General features: G+C 45.5%; 2 protein-coding genes across 5 annotated transcripts in view; one reads left to right on the top strand and one right to left on the bottom strand.

The window, feature by feature from the left end:
• Positions 1-16,562: 16,562 nt before the first annotated feature.
• Positions 16,563-18,223, bottom strand: LOC112664946 (collagen alpha-2(I) chain-like). The gene is made up of 3 exons (XM_049095359.1): positions 17,858-18,223; positions 17,063-17,597; positions 16,563-16,951 (listed from the first exon to the last, which is right to left on the bottom strand). The coding sequence occupies exons 1-3, from the start codon at positions 18,221-18,223 to the stop codon at positions 16,884-16,886; spliced, it is 969 nt and encodes a 322-aa protein (XP_048951316.1). The 3' UTR covers positions 16,563-16,883.
• RAP1A (RAP1A, member of RAS oncogene family) overlaps positions 17,556-22,589 on the top strand; it is a 70,413-nt gene continuing 65,379 nt past the window's right edge. The window contains exon 1 of one of the 4 annotated variants that reach the window (XM_025452889.3): positions 17,556-17,756. The gene's annotated coding sequence lies outside the window, so the exon portion shown is untranslated. Of the gene's footprint in view, positions 17,757-18,866; positions 19,007-22,589 lie in introns of those variants that run through there. The other 3 variants (XM_049095376.1, XM_035700706.2, XM_035700705.2) reach the window with 3 other exon arrangements.

The following is a 22,589-nucleotide window of genomic DNA, read 5'->3' as shown; positions in this document are numbered from 1 at the left end:
GATTTAGGGTAAACCCTAACAGGATTTTTCAACACATAAATTCTAGACCATCTGCATCTGCAGGTCAATGAACTTTGCAGGGACCTGCACCCCACACCCTGGAAAAAAAAAAAAAAAAAGATGTTCACTCAGATCCTTCAGTCAAAGAGGGTTTCAAAATGAGTTTGACATCCTGATCCTTCATGTCATTGGACATTCTGATAACCACATCGTGTAAGGAGAGAGTACTGGACTACTGTCCTTTTCCTGCTGAAGGCTGAGCTCAGGATCAGGCCAGTCTTCATTCAAAATGGGCACGTCAGCAAGACAACAATACTCAGGGAAGGACTATGCAGTCAGGAAGCCCTGGGCTTTAAAGTTTGGTCTCTTGGCTTCCTAACTACCAGAGCCTAAGGGAGTTGTCTTTAAAAATATGAGGGTAAAGTTTGCAGATGGCGTAACTGGGTGACAGGCATTAAAGAGGGCACTTGATAGAATGAGCGCTGGGTGTTACATGGAACTGATGAGCTGCTAAATACTACCTCTGAAACTAGTAATACACTGTTACTTAAATTAAATATGTTAATTAAATTGAATTTAACTTTTTTTAATATATGAGAATAATAAAACCTACATAGTAGTATATGAGGGAGAATTAAATTTATATAAAGTAACCAGCAGAGAGCTGGCACTCAATAAATGTTGGTTCCTACTTCCACTTCCCCCATTTCCTGCTGAGATATAGAGTCAGCCCACTCTGTGGGGAAGGGGCACAGTCATCAAATAACGTGTCACTTAAAAAAAATAATGTGTCAGTTTACTTTGCTCCTACTTTTCTGAGGCAAGAGATCATGGCCTGTGGAGGGAGAGAATCTGTGATTTGTTTGTTGAAAAATGTTGTTAGAGTTTGCCCTCAATCACTTGTCAATAAATTCAGGGTTACTTTAAATTAGAAGAACCTTCAAAATCATACTACTTTTACCCTTGTCATGAAGATGGGAGGAAATAAGCACCCATTGTTCTAATCTTTTCCACCAGGGAAGAATTGTCCATCTTTCTCTTCCAGTACTTAAAAAAAAAAAAAAAATCAAAGTCCAACTGATACTTAATTTGTCTACCTACTCTAAGGTCATTGTGATTAACCTAGGCAGAAGTGTCCTGTCCATCTCTTTTGAAGATGAAAACAAACTGGGCCTCAAGAAAATCTACCCCAATATGGCCCCACCCAAAGTCTGCAAGATGTGTACAACACCCAAGGGGGACAAGTGAGGCCGGGGGTCAGGCTCTATGCTTCATTACCAAGGGAGGAGGTCATACAAGTCCTGCTAGTTTCTTACCAGAGTTTAAAAGACAAAGCTGAGTCTGCAGCTAGTCCCCTCCAGCTATATTAATTCACAATCACAGAGCCCTTCTTCCCAACTCAGATCCATTCAAGCACCCAACCACCAAACTCACCGAGGTTTCACCCTGCTTTCCCACAAGCTCCATTTTCTTTAACCACCAGAGAACTTTTCTGAGGTAGAATAGAAGCCAAGAACCTGGGGCCCCTTGGATGGGAGTCACCTTCGCTTTGGACACACACAGAAGCTGACTTGGAAAGTAGGCTGCTGAGTCTAGAAGCCACTTCCCAGGGAGGGCAGAGGTACCCCAATGATTCCTGGAATACCACTGATTTAGCCTAGGACCTTGGAGCCTTCCATGTCTGTTTCCCAGCACATGGGAATGGGAATGAAAGCAAAGGGAAATTGCTACCTACCACCCCACCCGTCATCACTCTAAGTGTGAATGACTCGACTTCAGAATTCTGTGGGGAGTATTCATGAGTGTTTCCCAGGTATCCTGAGATAGAAGATGCCAGAATTGCTGTGCAGGGCTGAGGCAAGCAGTAAGATGTCAGCTGGCGGGCAGTGAGGATTTGACAGACTGTTTCTTTAGCTCGTCAATTGAACTTTAATTTTTGCCAGGGTAAAACATTTTAGATGACAATTATTCTTACTGTTTTCCTTTGTGAACTACCTCAAGCTCACTACTTCCAAGTTTCACATGTGAACAGTTGTGTCGGAATACAAAACCTGCTCCTCCCAACTGAACTGTTCAGGGACTGCCATTTTAAAAAAATAGTGAGGGGCCCCTGAGTGGCTCAGTGGTTGAGTGTCTGCCTCAGGCTCAGGTTGTGATCCTGGGGTCCAGGGATCAAGTCCCACATCCGGCTCCCTGCCTGGAGCCTGCTTCTCTCTCTGCCTGTGTCTCTGCCTCTCTCTGTGTGTGCCTCTCATGAATAAATAAAGTCTTTTAAAATAATAATAAAATAATTTAGAAAATAGTGAATATCTTCTCCATTCTTCTTCATACCATGCCCACTAAGGGTCTAGCTTCTCTCTTTTCCTTCCTTCTCATTTTAACAAAACAAGTAAAACTTGCAAGGGTTGAGGTACTCTTCAGCTTTTGATTCCGTTCAGCTTTGGCCCTGCACATTGCTTTTGCTTTTTTCAGATGAGCTTTATTTCACACTCAAGTTGGAAATAATGGAGATGTTCATTCAACCCGGGGCCACTGTGTTGCCTCTGAGCTCAAACTTTAAGAGCACAAAAGGAAATATGGTGACGATCATTGGCAGTCAACCATCCCAAGCATTAGATATGAGTATGAGGGGGCAAAGCAGGCTAGTGGAGGCCTCGGCTGCTCTGCTCACAAGAGCAGTGTGACGAGGAGGAAGTGGAAAGAGGCCCGGTGGCTGCGGTGGAGACATTCAGCAGAGTCAGCACCTAAAGACCAGTGAAGACAGCAGAGGAGAGTGTGCCTGGTGCCCCACAGTGAGACTGCCCTGAGGGTTGGCATCGGGGGCTGGGGAGCCTGACTTCTGTACCCTGTCTCTGCTCCTAGAGGCTGCCACTGACAAAGACACCCTCTGAAGTCGGAAGGCTGACTCTCATGGGCTGAAAGTCTCTTCCTCATTCTTGTTCCCACATCCTCCCTCAACACTGTGCTTGGATCCATAGTCGTCTTCAGGGTCCCTGGTACAGGCTGGTTCCACTTGAAATCAGTGGCCAAGGTGGTCATGTTTGAGTGTCTACCCTTAAACAATGAAAGCAAGATCATCAAAACAAAAAAGGAGTCACCGCTCCTGACATAATTTTGATTTTTTGACTTGTTTCAAAGGCCACAGTTCCTACCTACTTCTCATCTTGGCACTGTTACTTGCTGTCTTCAGGGCCCTTTCCTTCTTCCTCCTTTTGAGCCAACCCATTGATGACCATTCCACAAAATGGTTGAGCAGTGAATTCCTTCCCTGCCTTATAAATTTAGCCTTAAAACAGGTTCAGTTACAACAATCCCAGGCCCGATGTCAAAGGGGATAAGCAGTGTACTTTGAGACATCCAGGCCTGTCACCTCTCAGGCCTGGGCACCCGAACAGACCTCGTCCATGTTTATCTCATTCTGTGATTCATCAGCCTCTCTGACTTTGGTTTCCACACCGTGATATTGCCTTGGGGTTGTTTGTGAGACAAAGACCTCCTGATAGAGCTCAAGTTGGTAGTGATAATACTCCGTTAGACCTCAGACAGAAGGCTGCCACGGTGTAATACCTACTGGTAAACAGCAACCACAGGACTGATGTGATTTCCAAGATTCGGGATTTACTGAGTGGTCCTCACAGCTAGCAGCCTACAGGGGAAGGGGATACCCCCAAACGAGCCTGTCCTGTGAAGTGTTGGGCACGGTTGGTCTACAGAGGATGATGCTTTGCATCGTTTTGTAGTGTTGCCATCATTTTGGCAGAAGAAAAACCCCCAAGGGCCAATTTACCCAACCAGCCGCAACTTACCAATACAAAAACAAACTGAAGTTTGTTTATTGAGAAGAAAATCAAAGTTTTGGCAGAAGACAGGGACCATTTCTTTGGATCCCCAGGACCTTTTGGTCTCAAAATATATTTATTGAGCTCAATTGATTATTCTGAGGGTTGATCATACAAAGATTTTCCAATTCTTTCTGTTTTGGCACTGTCCTTGGAGAGTAAATCTCTGTCCTACAGTACAGCCAGGAAGTAGATCCAAGGCCGAAGAAATTCTCAATTTTTATAAAACATGAAAGGAGAAGGGGAAAAGCAATAGGAGCCTGAGCCTCCACAATGCTTAGAATTAATAGATTAGTTCGTTGATGATTTTTAAAGATGTTTCCCTCTAAAAATTGGTGGGGAAACGGTTGGGTCCAAGTGGTCACCAAGACGGCCAGAAACCCAAATACCATTACAGGCAAAACTCTTGGCATTAGAGCAAAGAAAATTGGGCCATAGGATTGGACCATGTGTTTCCGAGGTCATGTCAGCAGCCTCCTGGGCCACAGCTTTTGCTTGCTCAGAATGCAGTTAGCACATGTGGGAACACTCCTCTCACAGACATGGCAAGTAGCCTCCAGTGTTTCCTGTGCCAACGCTCCTTGTCCCCAGCAGCCCAGCAGCTCTGCAGCACAACCTGGTGCCGCAGCCCAGCAAGACCCCAGCATCTGGCGCCCCGGACCGGGAGGGAACGCGCCAGGTGCTCAGCACCTACAGAGGTCCAGGGCCCGAGATCCCCACCCCCCGGCCCCATTCCCACTGGAGCCCTGGAGAGCAACCGGCGGTAAGCCCTGGTGTTGTTATTATTACCCTGATGTGTAATAAATCTACGTGGTGCAATAAATTAAGGCAAGGCTCTGTTCTCACTTTGCTCACTGCCAATAGTTTTATTGTAACAGCTCGAAGATGTGAGTTTTCCTTTTTAGGAAGAGAAGAGGAAGCTGTGAAATTTGAAGACAGAACAAAAGGGTATGAATGCAGTTTGTGGGACAGGTATTGTACACCAGATGGCTCATCAGGACACGGACACCTAACATTTCTGTGCTGAGGGGCTTATCAGAGAACGTGGAAGCCTTACAATGCCCATGAGAATTCATTTGATTTATTTTCACGTCAAAGTATCTGCATTCTGCAGAGCCAACTTCTCTAACGAGACTTACAACGCTTTCTTTCAGTGGTGAACCTGGGCTGATTGTAAGATCACAAATTGGTTTCTGAACTCATTAAAGTCAGCAAATGAGTATTAGGGAGATGGTTGCATAGGCTGAGATGTGATAGTTCATTTTGGCGATTACGGCTCAGGGGATGAGGAGCAGGGGGTAAGACCTGACAGCTACCCCTCCCACCCCCACCCCATCCCAGGAAGATTATAGTTCCTTTCAGAACCCTGTCCAGAGATGCATACGCTCTGGCTTTTTTTCCTTTACACCATTCACCTCAGTCCTACAGGAAGCAAGGGAAGGCCTCGAGAAATGCTTCCGAACCTCTACTCTTTGCCAAGTTCAAAGCCCAGGCAAGGCCTTCAATCATATCCCCAGCATACCTGACACTTAATAAATTTTGTCAGGCATCCTGTTCCTTGGTAGCAGATTTTTAGTCATTTAAGATTTCTTAACCTTCTGGTTCAAGAGCCTTCCTTTAGCGTCTTCTTCAGGTCTCACCTGTCTGTGCTTTAGGCATCACTGTAGCCCCTGAAAGCTTATCAAGCTGTTGAGCACATAGTTAATACTTAATATAAAATGTTGATTAGCTGGCTTTCAAAAGAGTCATCTAGCTCATTCTACAACCACCAGCTCTGTCCTCCTGGCTTACCATCATCTCGGAGTTGCCCTGCAAAACTATGCATTCCTTATGACCCTCCAGCCCAAAACAACAGACTCCCTCGGTAATCCCCTCAGTAAAACCCTAATGCTCACCCCTTTACTCCTCCCTAGAAAAATCCCATACTCCTCCACTCTAGTCTCACTTTGCAGCAAACGCTAAGGCAGGAAATTTCGTTCTTTGAGTTTGGATGTTCTCATGAATTCTATTTTTCTCTCCGAGGTTTTTTTCCCTAATACTTTCTACCTCTGGTTAATCTGTAACAAGCCTAATCAGTACAAACTCTGGAAAAGCTGAGGTCATAACTTCTGAATCTGGTTTGAATTTGTGATTTACTCCTGCAACTCAAAATTAATATTGTAAATTTACTGGAAGTGTGTTGTCTACTTTCTGGCCTCAAACTAATATTCTTTACACACAAAGATCAGTATCTGGCTCAACTTAGTCATTAAATGAAAAAGAAATTTCCAACTCCTTCCCTGGCCTTTCCCCATCTCACCACTGCACCTCCCCACCCCCTACCCCACCCCCCAGAGTTACTGGTGATGAGAAAGATCCAAGCCTTGCTTGAATTCCCCTTAGGCTGTATCATTGTTTGGAAATAACTGCTTCTTGTCCAGAAGCAAAAAGGGACAAAGCAAGGAGTTACTGTTTTAGCTCGGCCATATAAAGTAGTACAGGGGCACCCAGGTGGCTCAGTCAGTTGAGCATCCATCTCTTGATCGCAGCTCAGGTCTTAATCTCAGGAACCTGAGTTCAAGCCCACACCCAATGAATGTTAGTGGATATTTATCCAGCACTTCCGTTGTTCCCAGTACTGTATTGTTCATTATATTACCTCATTTAACTTAATTCTTGATGTTTTCATTTTATAAATGAGAAAGTAAATGTTCAAAAGTACTAACTAGGTGGATTGTGTTGAGAGGTAGAACCAGATTTCTGGATACTAGGTCTACTGTTCTTTACATTTCACCATGTTTCCTCTTGTCTGCTTCTCAGCTGTAATGCTAATTGAACCCTATATGCAAGAATTGGGACTCCAGACAAAGTGGCAGTTCTTAAACAACCTACACAGCCCTGAAATCCCATTACAGCAAATAACCACTTGATACAACCCCATTCTAGAGCTGGCATTGGCTCCTGAGTTTCATCTAGTGAGTACTCAAGCACTACTTTATGAAAGTTTATAGAAATTTCTCAGTAGAAATTCAGCATTTAGGACATCTTTAAGATTGAATCCAAGTGTTAGAAACAAGAAGCCTGAGAGTAAGATGCTGGTTGTAGATTCTAAAAGCTATACTAATTTAATTGGCTGTAAATAAAATCAAAAGTACCAAGAAAATAGGGGGGAAATACATCTTCACCTAGATTTTTTTTAAAGGCTCTTGGAATCACAATGTCAATTTAAGAAAAAATTGGGGGATAGTAAATAAGCATTTATGTTTCCTACAAAAGTAGTGATTATGTTTCTCAGCATATACTATGTATCAGTTGCCATTATGAATTTTTATATATTATTTAATCTTCACAACAACTCAATGAGGTAAAAGCTATTTTCATTTTATACCTAGAGAAACTCAGGCTCAGAGAGGTTATGTAATATGACCAAGGTCACATAGCTGATGAGTAGCAGGACTAGAATATGAACTCACACAGGATGATTCCAGAGCCTACTTGTTTAATCACACTTAGGGTTGCCAGATAAAATACAGAATGTCCTGAATTTCAGATAAACAAACCTCAAATATTGCATGGAGCATATTTATACAAAAAAACATTATCTGTTGTTTATCTGAAATTCAAATTTAACTGGACATCTTGTCTTTTTCCTCATTAAATCTAGGAAACGTAACCACATTGGTCTGTCTTCTATAAATTCATATATCTATATATATTCAGGTTATTTAATTCAGTGGTTTACATATGCTCCAATTTTATTACAGAGCAAATAATGTTAACTCATACCTGCAAAGCCAGGGCAAGCCCTCTTGGGTCCCTTTTCCCTCCATTTATTGATGCTGGGGACAGCCTTCTCCTTGATAATGCACTTAAATGCAAGCTTTCCTCTCCTGATAAGAAAGAACTTTGCTTACTTTTGGCGCATTCTGGCCTCCTGCCTACCTTAGGCTTTCCCTTCAGTGGCCAGTAGTATCCTCTCTGGTGCTCATCTTTATCCAACTTCCCTGATGCAGAAATCCTTGATTCCTTCTAGGAGTTAGAGGGCTACATGGCTGAGTAGCTTCTTCCTTCCAGATGACGGTGTCCCCAGAAGGTAATGGAAAAGAATGAGCTGGCTACAGCTTAGCAGAAAGGGGCCCTGCATATAAAGTCTGTGGTATAAAACATGTATATAGGCAATACACACATCACAAAACAAACAAGTTTTGCTTATCTGTGTGTGCACACTCCACTCCAACATACTTGATGCAATGCATGACACGCACCTGCCTGCTTACTTTTACCACTCAAACAACCTGCAGAAATAGAATGGCCATTTAGGTGACAAATGTATTGTCCCCTGGATTGCAAATTCATTACAAAAATATATAAAGGGTTTTGGAATTAGCTTATGTTTATTATTTTTTAGTAATGTGAATAATTGAAGAGTGACCACCTATATACAAGCCCGGATAGTTATAGAATCACCCTTATAGTCAAGATTTTTTAAATCTTTCAAACAGCATGAATTTTTTATGAGCCCGGGATTAAATAGTGATGGATAATATTTATTATAACATAAAAAAACAACCTGTCATTATGTGACAGGCTCTGTGACAGCACTTTATATGCCCTACCACATAATTTTTACTAAAACCCTGTCAAATTCTGTACTTTTATTATGTCACGGATAGGAACATGGAGGCTGCAAGAGGTTAAGCAATTTGCCCAAGTTTGCACAGTTGGTAAGTGGTAGAACCTGCATTTAACCCCATGTAGTTTCAGTCCAGAGACCATATGCTTAATTACTGAGCAATAATACCTTCACACCTTAAGACCAGTAGATATAGCTTCTGTGGTGAAAAAGCAGTTTTGTTTTTGTTTGTAATTTCAAATCTGTTGTTAACTCTTTCATTCCAAAGACATGAAGTATTCTCTTTCCAAAAAATTAAAGAATATCCAGGAAGAGAAGAAGGTGGATGGCAAATAGCTAAATGGGTTAGGATTAAATTAGATGATTAAATCCCTAGAAACATACAACCTACTAAGACTGAATCATGAAGAAATAGAAAATCTACCAATTACTAGTAGGGTGACTGAATCAGTAATCAAAAACCTTCCAATGAACAAAAGTCCAGGACCAGATGGTTTCCCTGGTGAACTCTACCATACATTTGAAGATAAGTTAATACCAATCCTTCTCAAGCACTTAAAGAGAGAGAGAGAGAGAGAGAGAGAGAAAGGAATACTTCTAAACTTATTTTACAAGGCTGGCATTACCATGATACCAAGACCAAACAAGAAAGCCACAGGAAAAGAAAATTACAGGCCAATAACCCTGATGGACATAGATGTAAAAATCTTCAACAAAATATTAGCAAACTGAATCTGACAACACATTAAGAGGATCATATACCATGATCAAGTAGGATTTATTAGGATATGTGCAAGGCCAGTTCAACATCTGCAAATCAGCCAATGTACTACACCACATTGACAAAATCAATAGATACAAAAAAAATCTTTGATGGTATTCAACATCCATTTATGATAAACACAAAGAGGGTATAGAGGGAACAGACCTTAACATAAAGGCCACATAGATAATTCCATATCTGATATCATACCCAATGGTGAAAATCTAAAAGCTCCTCCTCTCAAATCAGGAACAAAACAAAGATTTCCGCTTTCACCACTTTTATTTAATTCAGTTTGGAAGTCATAGCCAGAGCAATTAAGCAAGAAAAAGAAATAAAAGTCGTCCACATTGGAAAGGAAGAAGTAAAACTGTCACTATTTGTAGATGACAGGATATTATATATAGAAAACCCTAAAGATTCCATTGAAAAACTATTAGGATAAATGAATTTGATAATGCTATAGGATACAAAATCAATACACATGCAAAAAATCTCTATACTAATAATAAAATATAAGAAAGAGAATTTAAGAAAATAATCGCATTTACAATTGCGTACCCCTCTTCTGCCCCAACAGGAGAAAATGTAAGGGTAAGCTCCTTCACAAAGGTCTGGTAATGATTTTTCCAAATCTGACACCAAAGAGCAACAAAAGCAAAAATAAACAAGTGGGATTACATTGAACAAAAAAATTTCTGCACAGAAAAGGAAACCATCAACAAAATAAGAAGGCAACCTACTTACTGGGAAAAAAGATTTGCAAATCCTTTATCTGAAAGGGGTTATTATCCAAACTATATGAAGAACTCAAGTAATGCAAGAGCAAAAAACCCAAACTATCCAATTAAAAAAAGGGACAGAAGATCTAAATAGACATTGTTCCAAAGAATAATGACAAGACATGCCATACCAATAGCCAAAAGGCACATGAAGGATGCCCAACACCACTTATCATTAGGGAAACATAAGCCAGAACCGCAATAAGATATCACCTCACACCTGTCAGAAGGGCTATTATAACAACAACGAGATACAACAAATGTTGATGAGGATGTGGAGAAAAGGAAACCCTGTGTATTGTTGGTGGGAATGTACAGTGGCATAGTCACAATGGGAACTGTATGGAGGTTCCTCAAAAATGAAAAACAGAGCTACCATATGATCCAGTACTGGGTATTTATCCAAAGATAATAAAACCCTAACTCAGAAGGATACTTACAACCCCATGTTCACGGCAGCACTATTTATAACAGCCAAGATATGGAAACAATGTAAGTGTCCATAGATAGATGAGTGAATGGATTCACACACACACACACGTGAAAGAAGTCAGAGAAATACAAATACTATAAAATCTCTCTTATATTTGGAATAGAAAATAATCTGTATGTTAGTAAATTGAACACCAATAAAAAATTTAAAAAAAAATAAAAAAATAAAAATAATCAATTTCTGTTAAAAAACAAAAACAAAAACAACAAAAAAATAAAACAAAACAGACCTGAAGCTCATAGATACAGAGAACAAATTGGTGATTGCCAGAGGTGGGGGTGGGGGTGGGAGAGTAGAAGAAATGGATGAAGAGGGTCAAAAGTTTAACACCTGGATGTTGTATGACGAGTACCCAACTCATACCGTATGTGACTCACCACACGAGTTAGTCAGGCAACACTTGTGCTGGTTTCTGTCCTGCTCAACTGGACGGGTCTACTGATCACCAGGTTATATGCCACAGCAATGTGAAATTGTCACAAAGGATTCTAAACGCTTACTCTAGTTTTCCATACTTGATGTTGACTGGTGCTACGAACTGAATGTTTGTATCCCTTCCAAATTCGTAGGTTGGAATCCTAACCCCCAAAGATGATGGTATTCAGAGGTGGGGACTTGGGAAGTACTTAGGTCGTAAGGGTGAAGTTCTCATAAATGGACTGCTGCCCTTATAAAAGAGGTTCCAGAGAGATCCCTAGCCCCTTCCGCCAGCTGAGGACACAGCAAGAGGCACCACCAGGAACCAGAAAGCAGGCCCTAACCAGACATGACTTTGCTGACACTTTGATCTCATGACTTCTAGCCTGCGGAACTTGAGAAATAAACTTCTGTTGTTTATAAGCTGCCCAGTCTATGGTTTTCGTTACAACAGCCTGAATGGACTAAGACAACTGGTAATAAAAAATTTTGTGGACCAGTACCAGTCTGTGAACTGTACTTTGAGGAGCATTAATATAGAAAAGATCAGCTTAGCATGTAATTAATTAAAATATACAAATATGCTAATGAATTAGATGGTTGGTTTATATTCTCTCCCCAGCCCTCCCTCCACACCCCACATGTGCTTTTATGCGTGCATGTGCGCGTGCACAGACACACACACACACACACACACATTCCTGAAACATTTATTGAGAACCTACAATATACCTCATGTGATTTAGGCTCTGAGAATATAGTAATGAACAAAACATATCAAGTCTGTGCCCTCAGGGAACTTATATTCTAATTCAACCAATGTTTTAACACTCCAGGGTCTAGGTTTCAGTTTGAGATCTTACCAATTAATAGCTCAGTGCTTTTGTGCAATTCATTTAATCCATTTGAGCAAGTTTTCCCCTCTGGAAAATGAGACGTATACCTACTTTAATGACACTGTCAGTAGGATTAAAATAGGTACTGTGGAGTCATTTTGAAAACTGTAAAATGATGATATGTATACCAGTGCCAGGTCATTTGAATTTTTAGCAACAACCATAGAGCAGCGAGCACTCAGTTAAGATTTGCTGACTAAATGTGTGTAAGGTCCCATATGTGTGAGGTATATTTTTTGTGTGTGTAAAATATGCCTGTTCTTCAAATCCTTAAAACCACTGTACCACAAGAAAAGTGTATTAGGTATTGCAAGGCATAGCATATGTAATTCTACTCTTGGGTTACAGGTTTCTAAGAATACTGGTCTGAAAACACATTATCTAAATATTTATTGGTTGGAAGCCTCTTTTTATTGATTTGTATCACAATCTGAATGCTTTTTTCTTATAGGTTTTACTTATTTGTTCATGAGAGGCAGAGACACAGGCAGAGACACAGGCAGAGGGAGAAGCAGGCTCCCTGTGGGAAGCCTGATGCAGGACTCGATTCCGGGACTCCAGGATCACTCCTTGAGCCAAAGGCAGATGCTTAACCACTGAGCAACCCAGGTGTCCCTTAATTTTAAGGTCAGTTCATGAAGTCCAAGGATGAAAGCTATCAAAAGAATATTCTCCTGGAAGTGATTTTTTTCTTAGGAAAAAAAAAAAAAAAGGCAAACTGTCAACACGGTCTCAGCACAGCATAGCCCAGACACTGTGGTGGTCAAACTCTGCAGACAGGAGGAGTCCATTGCCAGTTAACTCACTCTCTGGGTCAGCAAGACTGTAGGTGAGATCATCCTCACATGCAGCTTCTGGAACGTCCATCTCTTGGAGCAAAGACTCACCTACCTCCACGTTGTTTCTAGCATCCTCCTAGAACTGGCTATCAGGTGTGTCATGATTATGATCTATTTCAAAAAGCTGTTTCCCACTTAATTTTTTTCCTGCTTGTATTTCTTTCATTCTTTTTTTCTGAATTTCCAAGAGTGTTGCCCCACACTTGGTGTTCCAACTTGAGAAATTCTCAGTTGTGACAGGAGTGCCATGAGATAATTGCTATTTGGCTTCTGCTTCTCGCCCTTTTTTGTTTCTCCCAGGGTATAACCCTCTTTGAGGGTTAGGGACAGTACTTAGGGTCAGAGCGAGGCATAAATGCTCTTCAGATTCCACAAAAGTGTACAACTCAATTCAGAGGCTGGTTGAGGAGAACCTCCAACACTGAAGGTATAAGTCTGACGAGAGGCGCTAATGTAATTAAAACACAGGGACCTGCAAGAAGGGAGATTTAGTAACGGGAATAAAAATGGCTGCAAAATACATATGACAAGGCAGCAGGTCAGCTCCACAGGTGAGCTGAAAACAGAAACTGTGGGATTTTGGAGGAGAGGAAAAATCTGGAAAGGTTCTGGGTAGCTGCTGCAATATGAGACAGGCCTCCCAGGATTTCAATACATTTGGGGGCTGCAAGAAGGGGTGGGGGAGGCATCGTTCCAGGCAGGGACAATTTGGGCAAACAGCTTGGCTCCTCTGTCAGAGGTCGGTAGGAATTACAGCCAGTAATTCAAGTTGGCTTGAGAACCAGTTCTTTCCAAACATCCTGAAGGAGAGGCGGGAAAGGTGGGATGAAGTCACGGTCCTGGGTGGGCACTGGTGTGAGACTGACGGAGAAGCAGCAATGATTTTAAGAGGGAGATGTCACGACTTGGCCACTGCTTCACAGAGGTGCTTCCGGCAAGAACACACAATGGGGGGGGGGGGGGTAAGGAGCTAAGCAGGAGACGGAGGAGGACATGCCAGGAAAAGTCTGGACGAGAGGTAACTGACCAGTCAAGGCCGTGGAGGCAGACAGAAGAGACGTTGTGTCGAGGGACTTCTACTCGTCTGTCTGTCTGTCAGGTCCAGGAGCCCCCAGCCATATGTGCCTGCTTACATCGAATTTAAATTCCTTAAGGAATAAGGTCAAATAAGATAAAAAATCCAGTTCCTCAGTCGTGTTAGCCACATTTCCAGTGCTCAGTAGCCACCTGTGACTACTGTACCAGATGATGTAGGTAAAGAACACAGTAGAATGTTCTCCTGGACAGTACAGATGGCCACATTTTGGGGACTGATGGGGCACAGGGATGGGGAAGAATATAGGCAGCTGAGGCTTGGTGGCTAAATAACCGAGAAAGTGTCACGAACAGAAAAGGGGAAATCAGGAGGAGAAAGAGGAGGTGGACTGGGGAGGAGACGTCATTTAGTTTCTGTCAAACACCAGAGAGAATAAAGTGTGCACTCCAACACAGGGGTGTCCTCAGTGGAAGGAAAAGCAGAAAAGACAGGTAAAGTCAAGGCCCCGGTGGGCTCTCCTGCAGAGCCCAGCTATGCCCAGTCTCTCCCTAGCTTCTGCAGCTCCCGCAGCCTCCCTCAGACCAAGGGCTCAAGTGTGTGCTGTGACAGGACAAGATCCCGAGGTCCTGGCTGCTTCCTCAGCTCCATGAACCCATGTTTCTCATAAGACACCTTGGCTTCCTCTTTCCCGACGACGGCCTCCTTCACCCTTCCCCATGCTTGATCCTTGGAAAGTCCCCTCCCCGCTTATTCCACCGCTTCCTCCTCAACTGTTCTTTCTCATAGGGACCACCAAACCAGTGACCCCACGGCATTTTTATTTTCCTCTCTTCCGCCTGGCTTAGATTCCAAGGTCTGTCACTAGAACCACTCCCTGGTGTTTCCTCCCTCACTCCCTCATGACTTTCATCAGCAAACCCAGCCCTGGTCAAATCCAACCCTCCTGCCATCTCCCCAAGCAATGGCACGTGTGGCTGGAGAAAACCACACAACCTTGCTGAATGGTCTCACTTTAAATATAGGACCACCGTACTATACTTCTCTAGTAACTCTTTCATTCTTCAGGGGAGTTCTTGTTCACCTTCTCCTAGCTCCTTAAATAGCCAATAGTCCCTCCACATTGACAGGTTTTTTTTTTTTAAGATTTTAATTTATTTATTCATGAGACACACACACAGAGGCAGAGACACAGGCAGAGGGAGAAGCAGGCTCCCCACAGGGAGCCCGACGTGGGACTTGATCCTCGACCCCAGTATCACGAACTGAGCCTGAGGCAGACGCTCAACCGCTGAGCCACCCAGGTGCCCCTCATTCACAGTTTTTTTGTTGCAGAGAGTAAAGGAAAGCACACAGACCAGCTCTATCTCCTCAGACCCAGTGAGGCAGCCCGCACATATTGAACTTAGTGCAAACCGGGAAAATGTACACACAGTGTATGTGTGTGTGCGTGTGTGTGTCCTAGGAGGGCGGAGATGATCGCTAAAAGGCAACCCCCTCCAGGTGGGGTAATTAGAAAAGCTGCCCCCCTCCTGCTGGGGTGACGTAGCCTCAGGGTTGGCAGAACAGGGGCTGAATTTTAGCTCCCAGCTGTCCCCTCCTGCTCTGCCACCACCAACACCAAGTATACTCCCTGACTTACCTGCATTTGCATCCAGACTTTGCCTTCTCCCCCCAAATACTATGTCAACATACTGCCCTTGTTCCTATTCAAGGCCACCTCTTCACTCTCATGCTAGGTCTCATTGCTTCTCTCTCTCTCTTTTTAAAGATTTCACTTATTTACCCATGAGAGACACAGAGAGAGAGGCAGAGACATAGGCAGGAGAAGCAGGCTCCCTGTGGGGAACCCTGATGCGGGACTCGATCCTGGGACCCCAGGATCACACCCTGAGCCAAAGCCCCTCAGGTGCCCTGCTTGTTACCGTCTTGAGGACAGTCTCCACTTGTCTCTCTTCCCTTTTGTATTGTCACATTTACCTTTCCAAAGGATTGATCCAGCGTACCAACAACAGAAGCATCTCCCATCTTAATATACTCTCCCTTGATCCCAAGTACTCCGGGGGCTACTACCATGTTCCCAGTTGCTCCTTATAGCAAAGGTCCTCAAGAGCGGTTTAGACTTGCTTTATAGCAAGTCACTCTCTCCTCCTCACTTCCCATTCTCTTGTTAACACACCCTAATCAGACTTTCTCCCTTGTGACACCATTGAAACTGCTCTCATCAAGGACATCAGTGACTTCATCTGGCCAAATCTAGTGTTCAAACTCTCTCCTCGGCTTACTTGTTTCAACAGTACTTGATAAGAGTGATGGCTCCCACCTTCCAGAAACAAGTATCTTCTATCACTCACCCTTTCCTAGTATTCCTCTGATCAGACTGGTAGCTCCTCCTCCTTTTCTACTTAATCTCCAAGTGTTGGATTCCTCGTAGTCCTCTTCTCTAGCTACTCTCCCTCCCTAAGTGCTTTCATGTAGACTCCTGGTTTAAGAAGCATCTGTGCTCTGAAGAATCCCAAATCTATATCCAACTGTTGTTCTCGACATTTCCTGTGGATGTATACGACAAGCACCTTATGGAACATGCACAAAACAGAAATACTGATTTCCCCCAACCCCAAATTTCTCCTGTTCGCAGCCTTCCCTTTCCCATTAAATGGCACCACCATGAACTCATCCTTCGAGCTCTGAACCTCAGAATCATCCGTGGGGTTTGTTCCTTCACACACTCTCTGCCAAACCCATCCCAACTCAAAATGTACCTGAGTAGCTTTCTCACTCCTTTGTTGCCTTCCTGTTCCAAGTTACCTCCAACAACATCCCTGGTGGCCTTCCTGTGGACATTCGTGCTTCCCTGTTGTGTACTTTACACATAAGAGCAAGAACAGTTGTCATTTTTCAAAAAATATTTTATTCATTTATTCACGAGAGACAGAGAGAGAGAGGCAGAGACCCAGGCAGAGGGAGAAGCAGGCTCCCTGCAGGGAGCCCGACGCGGGACTCGACCCCGGGTCTCCAGGACCAGGCCCTGGGCTGCAGGCGGCGCTAAACCGCTGGGCCACCGGGGCTGCCCAAGGGTAATTATTACAACTGTGGATCAGGCGTGGTCGTTCCTCTGCGCCCCCCCACCCGCCCCGGCTTTTAGTTGCTCTTCCAGGAGCCCACCCACGCGGCTGCGCCGGATCTGGTCCCTCCACGCCTCTCCCAGGTTAACCGCCGCTGCTTTCGGGGTAGCTGGTTCCATTCAGCCCTGCCGGCTTCTCGCTGCTCCTGCAACCTACCAGGTCTGTTATGGTCACCTCTGAGCTTCGGGCCGATCGACCTTCGGTGTGGGAAGGCTGTCCCCGCCAGGCCCCCGGCCCCGCCCCCGCCCCCGCCCCGCGCGCACCCAGCACAGGTGTCTGCGAAGCCTGTTCCTTCTCATCACACGGTAGGACGCGCGCTCCCAGGCCTCCTCTGCGGGGCAGCATCCGGCCCGCTACGGAGCCACCGCACGCCCGGCGTCGCCTCTCTCCACGCTGCTTAGCAGGACCTGCCATCGCCGTCGTCTGGCTGCCCGTCTCCCCTCCCGCCCCGCTGGGGTTCAAGCTTCGCGAGGGCCCCTGCGCCTCGCACGGAGCCTGGCACTTACCCACACAGCGCGCGCGCTCCCTCCAAGCCGCGACTCCTCCGGCATCTTCGGGCCCCTCCCCGTGCGCTTTCCGCCCTCCGCAGCCTCCCGCCCGCGCTCCGCAGGGCCCCTGCACCGCGCTCCTCCCCCCGGTCCTCAGCGCCCACCGCGGTCCTCTGCGCGGCTGCTTTAAGCGGACTCCGGAAAGTCGCGGGGGGCGGGGCCGACGCCGCCTGGGGGCGTGGCCGGGGGCGTGGCCGGGGGCGTGGCCGGGGGCGTGGCCTGCGTGCTGCGTGCTGCGTGCGTGCGCGTTCTGGAGGCGCCGCCGCCGCTCTCGAGGCCGCCGTCGCCGCCGTCGCCGCCGCGCAGAGCCGGAGCCGGAGCCGGAGCCGGAGCCACGGCCGAGAGGAGGGAGGAGGTGGAGGTGGAGGTGGAGGTGGAGGAGGAGGTGGAGGAGGCGCCGGGCCGCGGGGTGAGTGAGGCGCGGGCAGCCCGGGCCGGCCGCAGGGCGCGGGGCGCGGGGCGCGGGGCGGCCGAGCCAGGGCAGCGGCGGCCGCTGCGGCGGGTCAGTGCCGGGGCTCCCCCTTCCTCCTCCGCGTCCCCTCGGGGTCCGGGGCGGCGGCCCGGGGGCCTGGCCGGCGGGAGGGGCGGAGGGCGGAGGGCGGAGGGGCGGGAGCTCCGGAGGCCCCGCCGCCGCCGCCAGGGCCGGAGCCGGCCACGCCCGCGGACCGAGCCGGTGCGCCGTGGCTGGGCCTGCGGGAGGCGGGCGGGAGGGGCCGGGGCCGGGCGCGCGAGAGAAAGAGGACATTGTGTCCCCCGCGCTCCAGCCCCGCGAGGTGTCACGGCCCGAGCCCGCTCGCCCCCGCGCCGTCGCTCGCCACTTGCTGCCCGAGGGCCGCGGAGCCCCGCACGCCGCTGCGCCTTCCCCGCTCCTTGCATGTCGCCGGGCCCGGCACGGAGCTTCCCCGCGACCCAGCCCTCCGCTCGGGGCGCGCGACGGGGTCCGAAGGCCGGCGGACCCGGTGCCTCCTCGCTCCGCCGGGGCAGGGCGGGGGGCGGGGGGCGGGAGGCGGGAGGCGGGAGCGCCGGCCTCCCTTTCCTGCCTTTATTCCGCGGTGCCGAGGGCGGGCATCTCCACGGCCACTCCGCGTCCCGGCCCCGCTCCCGCCCTCTCTCCTCGCGTCCCCGGAGCCCGAGCCCGAGCCCGAGCCCGCCCGCGGGGCGTTCGCCTGGTCGGCGTCGCTCTTCCCGGATCCACGCTCCGCCCCTGAACTCTGCTGGGGAGGAGGCCGGCCACCGCGGGACTCCAGCCTCCCTTCGGCCCGGGGCCCGGGGGCTGGGGGGAGCGTGGCTTGTCCCCCCGGGAAGTCAGGGGCCGTGTCCTCTGCCGGGCCGCGTGGTTCCCTGCGACGGGGAGACGGGGAGGGGAAGACGCTGGCGCCCGAGCAGTGGGACCTCCTCGCGGGGCTGAGCACCAGGGCTCTGGGCGACCTTCTGACCCCTCGGGAAGGAGAACCGACGTGGAGTCACCTACTCCTTGCTGGGGGGGAACACGGTGTCGTCATTGCCCTGAAGGAAGGAGGGCATCGGAGAGAAAAGGGATCACGGCAGGACGTCCCTGGGCCTCACAGGTGGCCGCGGCCTTCTGCCTCCCGGGTCCGGGGTGATGATTCTTTCTGTTTCCATCGTAGTAGGAGTCAAGCAGCTGCTCCTAGTTTTAAGGTAGGGCGCCTGCCTTCAAAAGCACGCTGCAGGGCAGTCTCAAGGGATGCTGCTGGAAACAGGATTCGGAAACTTTCTTCTGGTTTCCTGTCAGTGTGTGGAGGCGGGCACGCATGTGTAGTTTTTCTTTCCTTTTGATGTCATTGGTATCTGCAGTACTTTGACATAATAAGCACTAAGTCAGCACCTTCCCCCCCCCCAAGCTTTTCTCGGTCTTTATTATGATTCCTTATACCGCTTTCTGTTCTGAGACTGTATTTGCATTGGGTGCAGTTATTTATTTATTTAGCCAGTCTGGTGTCTCACTGAACCTTGTTTCCTTGGTATTTTCAACCGTGTACTGCAGAGTATGGTTCAGTGTAAGCTAGTGAGGATCACACAGTGTCTGGCACAGTGCAGGCACTCGGAATTTTATGGGTGGGTTGAATGATTACAAGGAGGTGTCTAGGTAGGATATATTTTCTGTTCGTTGGAAGGTAGCTTATGTTAGGATAGTACACTTCCAGTGTGAAACAGTAATTCTTAACTTTTTCTAGGCCACTGACACCTTTGAGATTATGATGAAATATATAGATTTTCTCTCCAGGAAAAAAAAAAAAAAAGTTAACAGACGTTCATGCATGACATTTTGCATTCAGTTTCAGGTTCCCTCCGAAACCAAGCATAGATATCCGTCTCAAAGGAAAACTGGAATCCCCGAGTGTTATTCAATTCCATATTAAAACTGTTCAAAAGCCTTTGTTCACTTTCCGTGTGGCCTCAAGGGTGGCAGTGTCTGTCGGTACTTACAGACCAAACTTTGGGTCTTTAGGAATAAGATTTAAGAGTAATTGTTACTACAATTGTATGAAGAAGAGTTGTCATTAATAACTACTACCAGTCAGTTTTGAGCTAATACACTAATGGCTTCCAAGGAAATAAGATTGCTGTGGTCACTTTTGGCAGCCTAAAATCATAATCACAACTGACTTAAATTTTTATTGTACAAACTCCTTAGTAACGTGATCAACACTTAAATGTTCGCAAATCAAATTATTCATTTTTCCTGTTCTCTTCCGAGCTTGTTTAAATGCACGGTTTTTCATGTAGTTAATAATTATTATACCAGCATTTAATATCACTTCAACAACTGCTTTTTGAATGCCTGTTGTGTGAATAAAATCAAGTTCTTGTTGTCATGGAGCTTATATTTTAATCAGAAGAGATGGGCCATAACCAAATAAATGTAGACTATATTACATGATAAGAGCCATGCAGAAGAGTCAATTAGGGTGAGGGAAAGAGAGAAGCAGTGGCAGGGATGGCATGAGACTGGAGCAGAGACCCAAAGGAAGTGAGTTAGATGTGCTCTCTTGGGGAAGAAAGTTGTAGGCAGAGGGGACTGCAAGTGCAAAGCCCCCCCCCCACCCCCCCCACCTCAGTGTACTTGGCCTTTTGAGAACAACTAGGAATACAGCAAGAGGGAGTGAGGGAGCATTAGGTTAGAGAAGTAACAGCCTTGTAGGTCATGGTAAAAACTTCAGATTTTACTTTTTTTTTTTTTTTAAGATTTTATTTGTGAGAGAGAGAGAGAGAGAGAGAGAGAGAGACAGGCAGAGGGAGAAGCAGGCTCCATGCAGGGAGCCTGATGCAGGAATCGCCCCGGGGCTCCAGGATCACGCCCTGGGCCAAAGGCAGGTGCTAAACCGCTCAGCCACCCAGGGATCCCGGATTTTACTTTAAATGAGATGAGCAATCAACTATTGGAGGGTTTCAAGTAAAAGAGTTTGTGGGAATCCTTCTGGCTGCTGTGTGGAAATCAACTTGGTGGGAATTGGCCAGGGCAAGAGTATAAGCAGGAAGACCAGTTAGGAGGTTTAATCTTTATTTTAAGCCTTTTTCAGAGGTTGCAAAAATACTCCATCTACGCGTTACCGATTGTTGGGCATGTAGATAGTTTCACTTTACTAAAATTATGATGAAATGAACACTTTGTATATGTAGCATTTTCTTTCTTTCTTTTGGAATTTTTTCTTGGGATGATTTCCAGAAGAAGAACTGAATCAAAGTATATGAATTTACTTGTCTTCTTGATGTATCCTGTGAATTACTTTAAAAAATATGTTGTACTAGTTAAAGGGATAGCCACAGTTGTTGATCTTCAGTGTTATGGTAGTGTTACTTGCATTGAGTATTATTATTTAATACTTGAAAAAAATCATTTGAGTTATAAAAGAAGATCTTTTAGTTAGGTTGAATTTTCAAAGAGCTTGAATTTAAAGTTCATATCATAATTTACCTCTCCAACATTTAACAACAGAGTGCTAATTGTTGGTGATACAGAAATGAATTAGGGTATTTGTCCTCAGGGAGTTTTACATTCTGTCATGATTCAGAATCTAATAGTTAAATAACTTAAAAGTCTTGCCAAAGTTTACTACCATCCGTGAACTTTGTTATTATATGACTGATCTTTTATATAAAATACACATTCCAGTCGAGCATCTAATTTTTCATATTGGCAATTCCTGTTTTTTTTTTTTTTTTAACACAAAGGGATTTTTATTTTTTTAAAAGATTTTATTTATTTATTCACGAGAGACCGAGAGAGAAGGAGAGACAGAGAAACAGGCAGAGGGAGAAGCAGGCTCCATGCTGGGAGGAGCCTCACGTGGGACTCCATCGGGGTCTCCAGGATCATGCCATGGGCTGAAGGCGGCGCTAAACCTCTGAGCCACCTGGGCTGCCCATAAAGGGATTTTTAAATGATATCTGCAATTTGTTTAATTTCTGTTATGTGTGTCTTTAGAATCTTAAAACTGACAGCCCCATGTTTTGTTCTTTGCAATAAATTATGCAACTAGTACTTAGTTGAATTTTTAGACAGTTGTAATTCTTTATAGCTTTCAAAACACAGAGATTATTGTTTTGTTAAATAAGGTTAGCATTGCATCTTTGACATTTTATTTAGTTTATAAGGAAGAATGATACCAGTCGGTTTTTTTTTTTTGTTTTTTTTTTTTTTTTTTTTTACCAGTCGGTTTTGATAGAAATTTTACCACTGTGAGAGCACTGCTCAGCATTTCTAGTTCTGAAATCTAGATGGCTTGATTTGGCATGAGCAGGCAACTCCACCATCTCTAAAGTGAGTGAGTTGAATAATTGAGTTACCTGCAAGCAGCTAGCACTGTGTCTGACACATGCTAGGGATCCAACAGATGTTCATTGAACTTCAAATAACCTCTAAGTTCCCAGTTCTAAAATTCTCTTATTTTAGAAGTTCAATTTAAAAATTTGTATAAAGTGTTTATATATTAATGTTGTGGTGAGTTTAAAACTGTGAACATAGTCTTACTTCCTCCTGATGTTCCTTTTCAGATTAAACTCATCAATTTTAAAAAGAGTTACGGCGTATTTCCAAGTATTTTCTGTTCATTCTGATGTCATATATTGCTGCATGACTTAATGCCAAATTCACATCTTATGGAAGTGATTAGTGTTAAATATATTTAAGCTTTCTTATGTTATTGAAATGAGCACCCATTCTCCCCACTCCCTTTTTCTGTGCATGAAATTTGGGGATTACAAGTGGTAGTTTTTATGT

The sequence above is a fragment of the Canis lupus genome, chromosome 17, assembly GCF_003254725.2.
Source record: "Canis lupus dingo isolate Sandy chromosome 17, ASM325472v2, whole genome shotgun sequence".
Lineage (NCBI taxonomy): Eukaryota > Metazoa > Chordata > Mammalia > Carnivora > Canidae > Canis > Canis lupus.
The sequence above is the reverse complement of the archived record's forward strand: the minus strand, read 5'-3'. Positions and strand labels throughout refer to the sequence as shown.

Bases quoted from the DNA above. Each gene is read 5' to 3' on its own strand.
- LOC112664946 (XM_049095359.1), bottom strand. From the start codon at position 18,223: ATGCAAGGAGCGGGGAAGGCGCAGCGGCGTGCGGGGCTCCGCGGCCCT. The intron at 17,598-17,857 runs GCACTGACCCGC...CGGCGCCTCCAG, and splicing joins AGGAGGAAGGGGGAGCCCCG to AACGCGCACGCACGCAGCAC. The intron at 16,952-17,062 runs GTGCGCGCGGGG...CAGACCTGGTAG, and splicing joins TTCGCAGACACCTGTGCTGG to GTTGCAGGAGCAGCGAGAAG.